Source organism: Rhinoderma darwinii, chromosome 2 (genome assembly GCF_050947455.1).
Source record: "Rhinoderma darwinii isolate aRhiDar2 chromosome 2, aRhiDar2.hap1, whole genome shotgun sequence".
Taxonomy (NCBI): Eukaryota; Metazoa; Chordata; class Amphibia; order Anura; family Rhinodermatidae; genus Rhinoderma; species Rhinoderma darwinii.
This window is the reverse complement of record NC_134688.1, coordinates 419,319,456-419,337,292: the sequence shown is the minus strand read 5'-3', so window position 1 is coordinate 419,337,292 and position 17,837 is coordinate 419,319,456. Positions and strand designations below refer to the sequence as shown.

Here is a 17,837-nt window from a genome sequence, read left to right as displayed (position 1 = left end):
TGTTTTTGCCCTCCCAGCCTGCGTTTGTTTTTTACAGTATAGGTAAAATGTAACTATATTATGATCACTGTTACCGAGGTTTTCACGAACATTGACATTCCCAACAAGATCTGCATTATTAGAAATGACCAGATCCAACAGAGCTTCACCTCTAGTCGGGTCTACCACAAACTGGCCCATAAAATTTTCCTGCAACAGGTTGAGGAAATGTCTCCCCTTTGCAGTTGAAGCCGAACCATGACACCAATTAATATCCCGGAAATTAAAATCTCCCATTATCACTACAGTACCCGCCTGTGCAGCCCGCTCCATCTGTTTATATAGCTGAACTTCCATCTCCTCAGTTATATTGGGGGGTCTATAGATTACACCAAAAGTAATTTTTTCAGTGTTTACCTCCCTTTCTAGTTCCACCCACAAGGTTTCAACCTCCTCACAGTATTCACCCACTATTGTCTCTTTCACACTCGCCTTCATATCATTTCTCACATACAGACATACACCACCACCTTTCCTATTTGTCCTGTCTTTCCGAAAAAGTGTAAAACCCTGTAGATTTACAGCCCAGTCATGTGAAGAGTCCAGCCATGTTTCAGCAACACCAACTATATCTATATTTTCTTCCAGTATCAAGGCCTCCAGCTCCCCCATTTTGCTTGCTAGACTTCTGGCATTTGTGAACATACACTTTAACTTGCCTGTCAGTTTTTCACTTTTATTATCAGAAATGTGATTTGACATTAATCGGGCCTTTTTATTTACACTGATCTTTTGTAACGAAAGGATCTCCTTATCTTGTTGTCTAGTCCTCTCCCCACATTCTGTTTCTCCCCCCACCAATATAGTCTGACCCCTCTCTAACCTGGCTACCCCTTTTTTTTCTACATTGACCTCCCTCCTCAGCCCTAGTTTAAATACTCCGCCACCCTAGCTAGAATTCTCTCCCCCAGCACAGCGGACCCCCTTCCATTTAGGTGCAAATCATCTGCAGAATACAGTTTGTACCCCAATGAAAAGTCAGCCCAGTGCTCTAGGAACCCAAATCCTTCTCCTCTACACCAAGACTTTAGCCATGCATTTAACTCCCTGAGCTCCCGCTGTCTTTCCTGTGATGCGCATGGCACAGTTCACTTTGATTCCGCCCACTTAACACCTTAAATGACGCGGTCAATTGTGATCGCAGCATTTAAATTATTAGAATCTGGGGGACACCCCCTAAAACACACCATTGCATCCCCCTAGGTCACGATCGGCCGGTTACAATGGGTGTTACGGCAGCCTGGGGGCCTAATAAAGGCCATCTTTGCACTCATTTGAAGCTCTACCTCTGGCAGGGCTTCAAAGCAGACTGTCAGTATCCCGATATACTGCAATACATTAGTATTACAGTATATAATGCAAGCGATCCAACGATCGCTCGTTCAGGTCTCCTAGGGGGACTAATAAAAAGTAAAACTGTTAATAAAGGGTTTTTTATGTTTCAAAAAACAAACAAACAAGTATTAAAAGTAAAAAAAAACATTTTTCCCCTAAAGTAAAAAAAATAATTATTAACATAACTGGTATCGCCGCGTCTGTAAAAGTCCGAACTATCATAATATAGTGTTGTTTAACCCGCTCGGTAAACGCCGTAAAACAAAATATATTATAAAGCTCGCAAACTGCTGTTTTTTGGTAACCTCAGCTCTCAAAAAAAATTCAATAAAAAGTGATAAAAAAAGTTGCATATACCCCAAAATGGTATCGGTGAAAACTACAGCTCCCTTCGCCAAAATTAAGCCCTCACATTGCTAAATTGACCGAAAATTCAAAAAAGTTATGGCTTTCAGTACATGGCGACACAAAACATTTTTTTTTTTTTAGCAAATACCTGTATTTTTTTAAAAGTGGTAAAACATAAAACAAAACATATAAATTTGGTATCGCAATAATCGTATCAACCCGTAGAATAAGGTGCACATGTCGTTTTTACCGCCTGATGGACGCCGTAAAAACAAAACCCCCCAAAAAATTGAGTAATTGCTGTTTTTTTTGCATTTCGCCCCACAAATAAAAAAAATTCAGCTTCCCAGTACATTATGCGGTACAATAAATGGTGCCTTGACAAACTACAACTTGTCCCGCAAAAAAACAAGCCCTCATACGGCTATGTCAACAAAAAAACAGTTATATGTAATGATGGGGGTAGGGAAACAGACAAGTGAGCCCTAATCTACCCGCCACTCGGTCCCTGCCTACTTGCAACGACCCGCCCTAGGCGACGGGGTACTACTGGGCGACGGTCCCTACGCTCATTAAGTGCACGAAAGACAAACAGACAAGGGGACACAGAAGCAAGGGAAAAGGGGCAGTTGCCCACGGCAACACCGTGAGCAACAAGAGTGGTGAACGAGCCGAGTCAAACCAGGAGTGTACGAGGTACCAAACGCAGAGCAGGAGAGTAGTGAACAAGCCGAGTCAAACCAGGAGTGTACGAGGTACCAAACGCAGAGCAGAAGAGTAGTCAGTAAGCCAGGGTCAATATGAAGCAGGGTCAAATAGTTCAAGAAGCTGCAGCAGGGCCAGGAAACCAAATGAGAAGAATCACAAGCAAGGAGGAACAGGAAAGGCAGGTATAAATAGACAGAGGGCGGGAGCTAGCTCCGTCTGGCCAGGCTGTGATAGGCTCTCCCACTCCTAAGCCTGCCATCCTGAGTGGTGGAAGATGGAGTCAGTCTCACAGACATAGAAGCAGGTGCAGACTGATTACCTATGGGCGTAGACACAGAAGCTGAGCCTGGCAGATCCTTAACATTATGGCTTCGGGATGCGGGGAGGAAAAAACTAAAATGAAAAAACTCAAATTGGCCGTGTCTCCAAGGGGTTAAAATATGAGAAAGCCTACATACATACATAGTATTTTTTGGGTCAGAGGCAGTTTTTCTCAAAACACAGTATGCTTTATATATGAATTATTTTCTGGCGTTTATTCCATTAGCTTCTGTACAGAACATAAAAAAAAGCGGGAAAAACGCATGTACAATAAATTAACACTAGACCAAAAAAAAAACGCCACTAAAAATACATGTAAAAGACATTAAAAATGTATGGCATTTCTTACATGCCTTTTAAAAAAGCTTAAATAACAGTGTGTGTGTGAAGGAGGCTTAATACTATTTTGTACATGAGGCCTAACAGGGTCCCCGAATACTGGTGGTGGTGACTTTGCTTTAAACACAAGATATTCTACCCCAAAGTAAACTATGTATTTCTTATACATTGTGAAATATTTTATAACCTATTACGTACTTCTGAAATGTGCTTTTCTTTTTGCAGTTGTGGCCAATGGACATGCACAAGATATCTCTGTAGAGGCTAAAGAAAAAAAGGAGAAAAAAAGAATTAACAAAGGAATGATGCTGTGTGTATGCTATGCCGCAAGCATTGGTGGGACAGCCACATTAACAGGAACAGGGCCAAACCTTGTGCTGAAAGGACAGTTTAGCTCGTAAGTATAAACAATACTATGGATTAGCAAGATCAGCTTGCTGGAGAAGAGCATATTAAATGTGTATCTATGACGGTATAAAGCGAGTGAAATTAGAATCTTCAAAAAACAGCAAAGGGAGATAAATATTTGGTAACTGGAAACTACCAGTAGAGAACAGGGGCAATATCAATATTCGAGGGTTGTACATCCTTGTCTTGTTGTCTAATCAGCTGAGAGTTAACTCTGTTCCAACACCAGAAGGTCTGGAGGTATTGTTGAGCGCTGGATTTGGTGGTAAGTTATGCTTCTTGATTTGAACCCTCATACTTCTGACAACCCCATATGCAAGAGATCAGGACTTGCTTGTAAAAAAAGTAGACCTTAATAAATCATATGGTGCATTATGTAAAAGGAGTTCCGTATCCACGTCAAGGTCTGCTTCATTCGTTGCTGGCTGTGTAAAGGGACACTGGTTTACACATTCATCGAATTCCATTAGATAAGTGAGTATATATTTTATATATACACCGATCATCCATAACAACAAAACCACTGACAGGTGAAGTGAATAACATTGATTATTTGGTTACAAGGGCACCTGTCAAGAGGTGGGATATATTAGACAGCAATTGAACAGTCAGTTCTTGAAGTTGATGTGTTGGAAGCAGAAAAAATTGGCAAGCCTAGGAATCTGAGCAACTTTGACAAGAGCCAAATAATGATGGTTAGGCGACTGGGTCAAAACATCTCAAAAACAGCAGGTCTTATTATATGTTCCAGTTATGCAGTGGTTAGTACCTACCAAAAGTGGTCCAAGGAAGGACAACCGGTGAACCGGTGACCATGGGTGCCCAAGGCTCATTGATGTGCATGGGGAATGAAGGCAGTCCGTCTAGTCCGATCCTACCAAAAAGCTAATGTAGCAGAAATAGCTGAAAAAGTTAATGATGGCTATGATAGAAAGGTGTTAGAACACACATTGCATCGCAGCTTGTGTAGCTGCAGACCGGTGCCTATGCTGACCCCTGTGAACTGCCAACAGTGCCTACAATGAGCACGTTAGCATCAGAACTTAACTATGGAGCAATGGAAAAATGTGGCCTGAATTCAGAAAGTTCAAGGTGTTGACTTGGCCTGCTAATTATCCAGTTCTCAATCCGAAATAACATCTGTGGGATGTGCTGGAAAAAAACAAGTAAGAGCCATATAGGCCCCATCTCGCAACTTACAGGACTTAATGGATCTGCTGATAATGTCTTGGTGCTAGAAACTACAAGACACCTACAGAGGTCTTGTGGCGTCCATGCCTCAATGGGACAGAGCTGTTTTAGTGGCACGAGAGAAACCTACACAATATTAGGCAGGTGGATTTAATGTTATGGCTGTACAATATATATTGACCAACTGCTTGTCTTTTTATCTATTAAACTAGTGCTGGTATTTCTCTATATGGTGAAGGTATCTTTCAGTGTAATTGTTCTACAAGAATGTTTATATAAACCTCTCACGCACTCGAATTAAGAGAACAGATTGGAATAGTTGTATTGTATTATCTAAAGCAAAGTAAGACTTAGCATTAGTTAGTGGGAAAACTTTCTACAAAGATAATGTCCTAGTATTTTCATGACGCATTTTAATGCCGCCCTTTCCTTTTTTAACAAAACATATTCATTGTGCACTTTTAAGAACTTTATTATAAGGGCAACAAAGCAAATAGTCTTTTTATGGGATGAAAGTGCAGTATCAGAAGGTCATAAGATTGGATGAGGGCAAAGAATAATATTATACTCCATTTGTATAGAAACCTGTGACGGCCTTGGTTGTTCAGTTTAGTTGAACGGACATGAAAAAATAATTTTAAAATATTGTATTTTGAGTGTAGTGTAATATAGTCAATACTTAAAGAAAATTCTACCCAAAACATAAAATTAAGCTAGTATTTTCACCACGATGTGAAACAAAACTATTACACACAGAGTAGCTTCCTTCACAAAGTAACTCACAAATGCTAATGTTTTTTATAGTCAGTTGCAGCAGTAATGGAATTTATATATTGTTCTATCCATATTTTGTCAAGACCTATGTTTGCAGCTATTAGGAAAGTTGGGGGCCATCTGGTATCATGTGCTACAGTCAAAGAGTCATGATGGTACAGAAACCAGCATATCGATGATGTATTACCAGAGGGCACAATGGAGTACGGCAGTAAAGACTTTCTCTTTTATATTTTTTTTATTTCCACTTGGTGCAGGATTTTTCCAAACAATGGAGATATTCTGAATTTTGCTTCTTGGTTTGGATTTGCCTTTCCTAACATGATAGTCATGCTGTGTGCAGCTTGGATCTGGCTCCAGTTCTCATTCATGGGATTAAAGTAAGTGTCATTTACATCAAATAGTGAAAATGAAAAAAGACAAAAATATTCACAAACTTAAAGACAATTAGATAGTTGCAATATATTATAGCCAAAATACCTGTAACTCCCATGGTTCTACTGAACCGGACTAAGATCCCCATAGGATCTGCGGGAGGTCCAGGTTTAGGAACTTTAACATGGACACTAAAATACGCCCAAATTACTGCAGTGTAAAATTGGCTAATAATTACAATTTGATTCAGTCCTGCAATTCACTTGTTTCCTATGTATATGCTTCTCTTGATTTTGGCAATATAGTGTACTATCACACCATAAACAAGTTTAACTTCCTTTGACAAGTCAAAAACCATATTCATCACAACCACATGCCCAACCATACAGACATTACATTGTGTGGAATATGACTCACTGAAGTCATATATTTAGGAAAAGGAAGTATGTCTTGTGACAAATGCAAGTGTTATTTGTATAACAAAGATAGTTAAGTATATATATACTAGTATATATACTGTATAAATAGTACTGTGCAAATGTTTTAGGCAGTTGTGGAAAAATGCTGCAAAAGTGAGCATGCTTTCAAAAATAGAAGTGTTAATAGTTTTTTTTTTTATCAAGTAACTAAATACAAAGTATATGAACAGAAGAGAAATCTAAATCAAATCAATATTTGGCCTGACCACCCTTTGCCTCCAAAACAGCATCAATTCTTCTAGGTACACTCTGCACACAGTTTTTGAAGGAACTGTGCCGGGAAGTTGTTCCAAACATCTTGGAGAACCACAGATCTTCTGTGGATGTAGGCTTTCTCAAATCCTTCTGTCTCTTCATCTAATCCCAGACAGACTCTATGATGTGGAGATCAGGGCTTTGTGGTGGCCATATCATCACTTACCGGGCTTCTTGTTCTTTTTTACGCTGAAGATAGTTCTTAATGACATTGTCTGTATGTTTGGGGTCATTGTCCTGCTGCAGAATAAATTTGGAGCCAATCAGACGGCTCTCTGATGGTATTGCATGATGGATCAGTATCTGCCTGTATTTCTCTGCATTTAGGACACCATTAGTCCTAACCAAATCCATTTGCTGAAATACAGCCCCAAACTTGCAAGGAACATCCACCATGGTTCACTGTTGCCTGCAGACGCTCTCCAGCCCTTCGGCAAAAAAACTTCCTCCTGTTACAGCCAAATATTTCAAATTCTGACTCATCAGTCCAGTGCACTTGCTGCCATTTGTCTGCCGCCCAGTTCCTATGTTTTCATGCATAGTTGAGTCGCTTGGCCTTATTCCCACCCAAAGGTATGGCTTTTTGGCCACAATTCTTTCATGAAGACCACTTGTGGCCAGACTTCTTCGAACAGTAGATGGGTGTAACTGGGTCCCACTGGTTTCTGCCAGCTCTAAGCTGATGGCACTGCTGGGCATCTTCCCATCTTCAGAGGGAAGTAAGCATGATGTGTCTTTGATCTGCCTGCACTATGTTTCCTTGGCAGACCACTGCGTCTAGGGTCCTCAACGTTTCCCGTTTCTTTGTGCGTCTTTAAAAGAAATTGAACAGCACATCTTGAGCTCTGTTTTGATTTTTTTTGCCTGGGAGAGACCTTGCTGATGCAGTATAACTTCCTTGTGTCTTTTTGCTCTGCTCAGTCTTGTCGTCGTGGACCTGTGACATATACTGTCTTCCACAACCTCACCTTTGTAGCAAAATTTGGCTGTTCCTCACCCAGTTTTAAGCCTCACCACGGCTGTTTCTGTTACAGTTAATGGCTGTGTTTCAACCTACACATAAAAATGATGATAATTATCAACTGTTTGGTATAATTGGTTAATCATGCACCTGACTATAATCATACAAAATCCATGACTTTGTGCAAGTGTACCTAGAACAATTAATGCTGTTTTGAAGGCAAAGGGTGGTCACACCAAATATTAATTTAATTTAGATTACTCTTCTGTTCTTTCACTTTCTATTTTGTTAATTGCTAAAAAAAACAACTATTAACACTTCTATTTTTGAAAGCATTCTTACTTTGCAGCATTTTTCCACAACTGCCTAAAATTTTAGCACAGTGCTATATATATATATATATATATATATATATATATATATATATATATATATATATATATATATATATATATAATGTATATATAATGTGATTGCACTCCTCAACATTGAAATTGCAACACCAAGAAAGGCAAGCCATAAGGTTATGCAAATTGAGGAAGTAGCAGGTGTCACCTAGCTCCAATCTGTGGCATGTGGGAGGGCCAAAAAGACAGATTGAAAGCAAAAATTTTTAACCACGTGAAACCTCAAAAATCAGATTGTAAGTGTTGTGGGATGATTGTGCGATGCCTCCTGTTCGTTGATGTGCCAGTTATCGTCACTTGTTGCAAACTTAGAGGAACAGAGTCCTTGAACTGAGAGACCTTGGTTTATCACTCCGGCAGATCGCTACGCACCTAGGCCGAGATGTCAGCACTGCTTGTTTGTCCCGGAGGTTGGGAGAACAACAGCGAATGAGAATCACAGCATAAGGTGTGCGGATGCATTTTAGTTCGGGTACGCTAACAGCTCGGTGTTACATTGAATTGGTCTTGGAACCAGTGGTACAGCCATTGCTCCAAAGTGCCCCAGAAGCCGTTTTTCAACAGGACAACGCCAGCATGTTGCTTGTGCTAGCAGTGTGAGCAGCCTGCGTGGCATAAACATTCTATTATGGTCTGCAGCACCTCCGGACTTGTCTCCCACCAAGCACTTCTGGGATGTCATTGGTCGGGAACTGCAAAGGGAGCTGCCAGTAGCCAATCTTGATGATTTGCGTGCCCAAGTGCATTCAGTGTGGCATAACATTCCTCAGGCAAACATGAATAACCTCATTGATAGTATGCCAAGGCGTGTTAGTGCGTGTATTTCTGCGTGTGGCGCTCATACTCGATACTGAATAAATAAAGATGTTTGGAATATTTTGTTTCCATTTTTTTATCATTTGCATATCATTAACATGTCTATTAATCCTGTGATTTCTACAATTCCAAAAGTTTTCCTTCTTGGTGTTTGAATTTCAATGTTGAGGAGTGTACTTTTTTTAATAATAGTTCTAATCCTAGTTTGTGTTACCCTTCTATAACCATTAAGGACCACCTTGACTAGCCAAGTTGGATTTATAATGCCCGATCTTTTGCTGCGTCATCATCTCTAACACTCTTTACTCTCTTATTCTATTATTACCATTGCTGCCTACTGTTCCATTAACCACTCTGCTTTCTATTATTCAGTTTCCTTTTCTATATCTTTTCTTTCCATAGGGAAATCTGCTGGACTAGTCATTCAGTCAGAAATTCAGACCTGTGAAACTAGAAGGAGGGAATTATAGTGTTCTTCCTGAAACAACCTTTATCTCTTGACTTAAGAGTAATTACCTCACCTTTTCCTCATATTAAGCTTTAAGAAGACATGGGGCTGTGGAACTACGAGTTCAGAGAAGGAGCGAGCAGCTTATAACGTTATCCGGGAAGAATACCGCAAGTTGGGTCCTATTTCCTTTGCAGAGTCTAATGTGCTACTACTCTTTACTCTTCTGGTCATCCTTTGGTTTACAAGAGATCCTGGCTTTGTGAAAGGTTGGGCTACTGTGCTCTTCAATAAAGGCAATATTGAGTAAGGGATTCTGGATTTCTTATATATATTGTTTTACATTTTTTATGGCATGCCATGTTTGTAAAAAATATATTCTGTCATTTACTGCCGTTATGATATCTGAGGTCATCACTTCAACGATTAGCCAATGTCTAATTCGGATGTAACGTCGCAGTGACACGTACGTACCACAGAGTGTCTCATCCTGTAGTTAGGAGAGTTTCTATAGGTCTATAGGAGGTCAGAAGTAGCAGACACACACGGGTCCTGTGGCTACTAGCAAAGAGTCCTTATCCTATGCATTCTTTCCAGTCTGCTCTCTATCACTAAAAACAGGAGATGAGACAGATCTTGCTTGGGCTACCAAATACCAACCTGGTGTGGCAATTGGCCACAATAGCTCATAGGGTTATCCTTTGCTTTCATTTGGACAAAACAGATATTTTTCTTATCTAACTTAAAGAAATAAAGGGAACCTGTCATAATTGTATGCCTGTTTGTCCTCAGTAGTGCAGCATATCTTACAAAAAGAAGTTTGTCGTACACCGTATGTAAACGAGGCCTCCTGTGTCATCCACAATCTTTTCCAAATTCGGGCCGGCACATGCGTAGAGGAGAAATGAAGCCTCTGCCCACAACAGGGAGTTCCCAATGCGCATGTGCCAGTTCACTGCAGGAAGCATCATCCCTGTCAATCAGGAAAAGATGAGTTGGGTTAGAGATGAAAAGATAGACACTTCTGAGCTGAGTATACGCCCAGCAGACACTTCTGAGCTGAGTATACTCCCAGCAGACACTTCTGAGCTGAGTATACTCCCAGCAGACACTTCAGGCCTCATTTACATACAGCGCTGTACATTTTAAAACGTACTTTTGTAAGGTATGCTGCTCTACCGTGTCAAACGTGACCACTTTAGGGGGGTATACCTGATGACAGGTTTCCTACAAGGTGTAGCACAAGGCACTGAGAATTCCTCAAAATACCACTGGATGCACTTTGTACCTTTTTTTGATTAGCTGTCATTTGTTTGTAATCATTAGACAAGTATCTTCATTTTATGTCACATGATTCTTGTTAAAATTATTCCGAAATGGAATGTATTACACTCCATAGAAAAGTTTTGTGTAAATAAAAGATTACAGGAATGATAACAATAATTAGAGACCATGGCTGGATGTCAGTAAACGTTTAGGATAATAAAGGGCAGAACAGCATTTTAATTTGTTATATATGTGGGTGAATCATAAATGATCCGCACTCCGTTTATATTAAGGGCTAGTTCACACTGAGGTTTTTTGGGGATGTTTTTGATGCGGAACAAACAATGCCAAAAACCGTCCGAAATCGCCTCCCATTGATTGATTTCTCGCGGGAAAAAAAGGGACATGCTCTTTACTCCCGTAGGTCTGTTTCTGAAGGAATTTTGAGGCAGATTTTTCTGCCTGCAAAAAACTCTGTGTGAACAAACCCTAAAACTTCTGTTGGCCGCACTGTCTTATAAGCGTTTTCCGTACGCGGTCGCTGTTTCCCCAGTCACTGCTGTGTAGGTTTGAATGTGTTACATCTGTTTATTTGTGACTGCGGTGTGAGAAACATTGGCTGCCCCATTTGTGATTTGCACGAAAGAAGAGCAGCGTGCAGTGATTAGTTCTTTGTGGTCTGAGGGTGTATTTGGTGCTGATATTTATCAAAGGCTTTGTGCACAGTATGGAGATAGTGTTTTGTCATAAAGAAGTGCCTATGAATGGATAGAGAAGTTCAAGGAAGGTCGCACAAGTGTCAGCCATGAAGAAGGAGCCGGACGCTCGACCACGTCCTCGACAGATGACAACATTGTGCGTGCACGTGAGCTGATCCTATTGGATAGACTATCACCTGTTTGGTCCCCTGAAAGAAGTCTTATGAGGACGAAGATTCACGTCTGATGAAGAGGAGAAGACAGTGGGGCATTCGTGGCTCTCAGCTGAGCCTAAAACATTTTTTAATGTGGCAATACGAAAGCTTGTTGACAGATGGACAAAGTGTATTGATAAGTAGGGAGATTGGCAAAAAATTATGTATTTATATTTTTATAAAAGTTGATTAAAATAAATTCTACAGCCAGAATGCAGATCATTTTTGACTCACCCTCGTACATGTATGCTCAGTTTGCTTGAAAATAACTATGACATAGTGCTATTTCTTAGCAGTAAACATCCTTCCATGGTATAAGCAGGAATTACCAAGAGCATGTGTAGACATATAATGTTCTTCAGAATGGTTATTTTTGCTATCATTATCCTATGAGTAGTGTTTTCTGTAAGAGGAGAAATAACTAGGTGCCAAGTAAATCTTTAATAATTCTTATTGTAGCAAAACAATGTATAAATGCCTATGTATCCCCTCTTATTAACTGCAGGTATGTAACAGATGCCACGGTCGCAATCTTTGTAGCCGTACTTCTTTTTGTTCTACCAGCAAAACGTCCTAGATTTTCATGTCGCAAGCAAAACAGCTTTAATCTTGAAGATCCAGAAGAAGGTAAAACTACTATCCAAATCAATCCTGTCCAACACTATTCAAAGTGAACATAATATATTATAACAAAGGTGTTGGCTGTTTTCATGGACAGTCACAGTTACATCAGATTTATCTTTGCATAGGCTTTTACTTGTGATTTGTAAAGTATACTAATATTATTATTGTTATTCCTACCTAAATCTTGGTAAATCAAGCCAGATAAGATAGGCCATAAATGTTTGAGCAAGAGGGGTCCAACCTCGGGTCTCATGTCCCGTTTGCAGAAGAGAGCTGGCTGTGCATGTTTTAACACTCTTCATTATACTATATAGGGGATACAGAACAGAAATGATCAATATGCCATGTTTGTGGTGGAAACTTAGCAACAATATTCTTCTTATTATTATTTTTTTTATAGAGCAGCAATCATTTATGTCTGTACCATTACTGACATGGAAAGTGGTTCATAAGAAGATGCCCTGGAGCATTGTACTTCTTCTAGGTGGGGGGTTTGCCTTGGCCAAAGGGAGTGATGTAAGTACCAACATGCTCTAACAGTGCAAAATACTGCATAAATAGTTGTTCTCTTTGGACAACCCCTTTCCATATAACCTAAGTGAGCATATGGAGGATGTAACTAGATCGGTGTAAATGTTATCACTAGTAAGCAAAGGATTAATCCCTTCCTGTACCTTTACATAAATGCACATCCATGTGAGCAGTAACTTTGCGCACCTGGACGTGCTGTTACGTCCGCACTTTAAATGTTAACCGCCACGCAGCACTGTAACATAGCGGTGGTTAACTGCTGTCATGGACTGCCCTTGTCTCCAGGTAGACTACAAGGGACCAATCAGAGTGGTCCCTTGTCGGCGATCGCTCTGAGCTCAGAAGTGAAGGAAAAGCTGTTGACAGGCTATGTATGATCTATCTACTCGGTTGGTGTATGAGAAGTGAAGAGCAGAGACTGTATCGTTGTCGTGCTACTCCAAGTGCTGAAGACCCCCAATTAACCCCTTGATCACAATTCCCCCACTGTGATCACTCCCCTTCCTCTCCCATTGTATAAGGGAGCTTTTTTTTTTTTTAAATCATAAAACACTAAAAATAGATAGTAATTTAGTCAGTCTGAGTGAATCAGCTAATGTCAGTCAGTGTCAGGCTATGTTCACACCTGCGTGGTGCCATTCCTTTGTTCTGCTTCATCAGAGGAGCAGGACAAGAGAATAATGGATGCAACAGTCCTGCTGCACAACGGACACCGCTGGCGGCCAACGGAACCCATTGACTTCAATGGGTTTTGTCGGCTTTCCATTGAGGTGTCCATGATTTTACCAGACACAGTAGCGCAGCATGCTGCACTATTGTCTCCGAAAATCCATGCCAGATCTGCGACGAAGGCCCCTAACGGTGCCTCCAACACAGATGTGAGCAAAGCCTCAATCAGTTAGTGTCAGTCAGTGTCAATCAGTTAGTCTCAGTCAGTGTCAATTTAGTTAGTATCAGTCAGTGGCGGCGTCAGTCAGCATGAGACTGTCTGTCAGTCAGCATAAGACCGTCTGTTAGTCAGTGTCAGTCATCGCCAGTGCATCAGTCAATCAGCGTCAGTCCTTTAGCGTCAGCGTCAGTCAATCAGCATTAGTTAGTGTCAGTCAGTTGGCGTCAGTCCATCAGATTGTCAGTGTGTGATTGTCAATCAGTCAGCTTCTTTTTGTCAGTGTAAGGCTGTGTTCGTACCTGCGTCAGTCTATTCCGTTTTTCTACTCAGTCAGAGGAGCAGAACAAGGGAATAACGGAAGCAACAGTTCCATTGCACGACGGACACCACTGGCGGCCGACAGTACCCATTGACTTTAATAGGTTCCGTTGCCTTTCTGTCGGGGTGTCCGTCGTTTAACCGTAGACATTGTCTTCGGTAATCTCCGGTAAACTTGGCTGGATCTGCGACGGAGGCCCCTAAGTGGAGAATTTTTAACCTTTTAGATAAACTTAAAGTGGTTTTCCCATAATCATTATTTATCACCTATCCATAGGATAGGTGATAAATATCTGAGGGTCCGACCACTGGGAGCCCTATAGCAAAGGAGCGGTAATGCACATGCTGGACCACCGCTCCATCCTTTTCTATGGGGCTGCCAAGCACTATCTTCGGCAACCCCATTTTTTATGGCCTTTTAACACATCATTAAAATAGGTAGACAAAGAACATTAATGGCATTCCAACATTATGCTCCTTCTCTAACATACCTGTAAATCGGCCTATGCGATACCTTTGAAAAGGAAAATCACTATGTATTTATTTCATTATAATAAACTTATGCGCAAATACCACATACACATGTTCTTGAATTTCATAAAATTATACTGTATATTTATTATATCATTTTTTTAAAATTTGTGCAAAAACATACAAATATAACATTGTCCTGATGGATGATCTTTTAATTGAAATTTTAGAGCTCAAGCCACATACACTCTTCCTGCAGACCAACAGAGGCAACGGCGCTCCATGGGATTTTTCTGTCCTCCATGATCTCGCCTTAGACTAAGCTTGCCTCATGTGACTGGTCACATGATCGCTGGGATGCTGTGCAGCCCCAGTAACAGTGCAAAAGTATAGTATAAAACAAATAAAATATGGTCTTTTCTAACCATAATAAGAAAAAATAAAACTAAAATAGCTAAATTAAATGAAATAGAAATTACACATAAAATTTCCCCCACCAATCATTGTCATAACGCCAGCCCTACAATAAACATGTACTATATCAACATTTACGGTAGACAATGATGACCATATGGTTTCAGGGGTTTCAGAAGCCAGACCACTGGCAATCAGCAGATTACTGGGCTGGCCTGTCCATATAACGTGTTTTATTTGGACAGAGTGGACACTGTAACGTTTTAGGAATCTCAGTCCACAGTTATCTAAACACTATCTCCTGAACTATGGTACTTTCTTAGCGTAGGGGAACAGGTTAGAAATGCTACAGTGTAGTATGCGGCGCCTCTAATCTTTTCATTTTACTTTCTATACAGGCTTCCGGACTGTCATCTTGGCTTGGCGAACAGATGACATTTTTGCATAACATTCCAGCATGGGCCATTGCCATCATCTTGTCTTTGATGATTGCCGTCTTTACCGAATGTGCCAGCAACGTTGCCACAGCAACTCTCTTTCTTCCAATCCTTGCATCCATGGTAGGACTATCCTTCATTTCAATTTAAAATAAGTCAGGTTTAGTTAAGTTAAACATCAATGTTATATTTTATAAAACAATTAGTAAATAAAATCATAGTGAATAAATGAATCAGTAAATAAAATTCCAAATTATCAGGAAATCTCCATTGCCAATAGTCATTGACGCTTTACAAAATGGTTATGGTGTCTCAAACAGTTTTGTGGGTTTTATAGATTACCATATATCGTCATTCATTTTACTGAGCCATAGCGGAGAGCCGTTCTGGTGGACTCTACATTAATTTGAACACTACATTAATGTAACACTACATTCCCCTTCAGTGGCTGCAAGGAGCTTCCCTGACAAAAACAGTTGATCATGGGTGATTCCAGTAGCTGGATCCAGTGACAAACCAGGTGGTCCTATTATAACTAGGGTTGTTTTTAGATAGGACAACCCCTTTAAGATTGTTCTAATAATTACTTTTTGCATAATTTTCTCACTCCAGGCAAAATCAATCATGGTAAACCCACTGTACATTATGATCCCTTGTACTCTCAGCACTTCATTTGCTTTCATGTTACCTGTGGCCACACCACCAAATGCCATTGTCTTCTCATACGGACATCTTCATGTATCGGATATGGTAACTACTCTTACAGTTTTCTGGGAATAAGGGCACCTGTGAGGATGGTTGGGTAGGGGAGACAGCTGCCTATAGATAGACTGTATGTGGCTTAAGCTCTAGCATTTAAATTTAAAGCGCATCCATAATGAAAATGTTATACTTTTTTTGTTGTTTTTGTGTGTTTTTGCACAAATTATTTTAGAATGATACAAATATCTCATTCTAAGAGCCATTTTCTTCATTTTACTTAAATTTTTATCCGCATGACTTTATCTGGGTTTCCTAATAAAAAAATTCTGCTTCCGCTATAAACTGACAGTGATTGGTTAAAGCCCTCTACAAGCTCCACCCCATACACTCATTTAGAGGTAAACCCCTTAGACTTATTTACGCAACACCTAATAAAATGTTATAACAAATATCTTAAAAGGGCACTAAAAAAACCCTGGTTCTTTCATTCTCCTTTGGACCCTTACGATTATGTTAAGGCATATTGTAGCGATATGCCATGACATTCTATTATGGGAATACCCACAAGTCACTTTATACATCAGGTTCACTAAAAGTAAGATCTGTCATCCACATATCTCATAACGTATTTTTTTTTTTAGGTAAAAACTGGCATTGTTATGAATATTATTGGTGTCTTATGCACCACCATAGCCATCAACAGTTGGGGTCGACCCATGTTTCATTTGGATACCTTCCCAAACTGGGCCAACAGTACAGATGGAAATTAATGAAAACTCCCAGTCAATGACCACAAAACATGGCTACAATACTCCTAAAGAAGACTACCATGAAATCTTTTAAATTAAAAAACCTCATAGTGAGTAATGAATTTTCAAGATATATTAATTTGTATACCCCTTACAAAGCCAAGAGAGAGATAATTCATCAAAGAACAAGAAATATTATGTTGATATAATATTTAAACAAAGAACTTGCCCAGGAGATTACATGGACTGATTCCAGTGTCAGACATTTAACACCACAAATATCTGCTTTTTATAAATACTTCTTTTGCACAAGTTGTTATTATGAATTATTTTTGTTTCCCCTGCTTGGTAATTAGTAGTAAAATGTAATAGTAATATCATATTGACCTGTCAATGGGTTATAGTAAAGGCAACAATCTATCGGCTTAACTGGTAGGCAATCTTTTGTTCCACTAGTAATGGCGGATTTACACGAACGTGTAATACGTCCGTGCAACGCGTGCAACACCTATGTTAGCCTATGGGGCCGTGCAGACAGTCCGTGATTTTCACGCAGCGTGTGTCCGCTGCGTGAAACGCACAACATGTCCTATATTTCTGCGCTGTTCGCGCATCACGCACCCATTGAAGTCAACGGGTGCGTGAAAATCACGCGCACCACACGGAAGCACTTCCGTGGGACGCGCGTGATTCGCGCAACAGTAGTAAGAAGTATGATTGAAAACAGAAACGCACCACGTGCTTTTCTGTTTACAAACAGAGTGTCATAATGATGGCGGCTGGTGATGACACACGGAGCTGTTAAGTACCTTTTGCGCACGCAAAACGCAGCGTTTTTTGCTCGCGCAAAACGCACACGCTCGTGTAAATCCGCCCAAAGGATGGGGCAGAGTTCTGACTAATTATTGGGAGGTACAGGTTTCAGTTGGCAATTGTAAGGCATAATAATATTTGTTGCTCATCTTGCGCGAAAAATCACAGGTCCTCTATACTTTTTCTACATGGTGGCAATGCCCATTCTGTGAAGAGTAAAGCATAGACAACTGGGATTATTTAGCGGAAATTAGTTCTCCTTCATCTGTTGTTTACTGCTCAGTTTAATGGGCCAGAAGTTTCCAATTATGTATATATACTGTAGATGTAATTGATTGGTAAATTACCACTCTCATTGTATTATTTTTCAGTATTTAAGACAGACATACACCTCATACACACGACCGCATTGGTTTTGCAGTCCACAAAACCACGAGTCCGTTGCGGTCTATCGGACCGCAAAGAACCTTCATTGTGCATCCGTGTGTCATCAGGACTCACGGATC

General features: G+C 40.2%; 1 protein-coding gene across 1 annotated transcript in view; it reads left to right on the top strand.

The window, feature by feature from the left end:
- SLC13A5 (solute carrier family 13 member 5) overlaps nt 1-16,830 on the top strand; it is a 65,766-nt gene extending 48,936 nt beyond the window's left edge. Inside the window, exons 6-13 of the mRNA XM_075854255.1 lie at nt 3,316-3,487; nt 5,721-5,843; nt 9,295-9,510; nt 11,889-12,010; nt 12,408-12,523; nt 15,029-15,190; nt 15,680-15,817; nt 16,411-16,830. Coding sequence (XP_075710370.1) covers nt 3,316-3,487; nt 5,721-5,843; nt 9,295-9,510; nt 11,889-12,010; nt 12,408-12,523; nt 15,029-15,190; nt 15,680-15,817; nt 16,411-16,539 — 1,178 coding nt within the window. The 3' untranslated portion in view covers nt 16,540-16,830. The remainder of the gene's footprint in view (nt 1-3,315; nt 3,488-5,720; nt 5,844-9,294; nt 9,511-11,888; nt 12,011-12,407; nt 12,524-15,028; nt 15,191-15,679; nt 15,818-16,410) is intronic.
- The last annotated feature ends 1,007 nt before the right edge of the window (nt 16,831-17,837 follow it).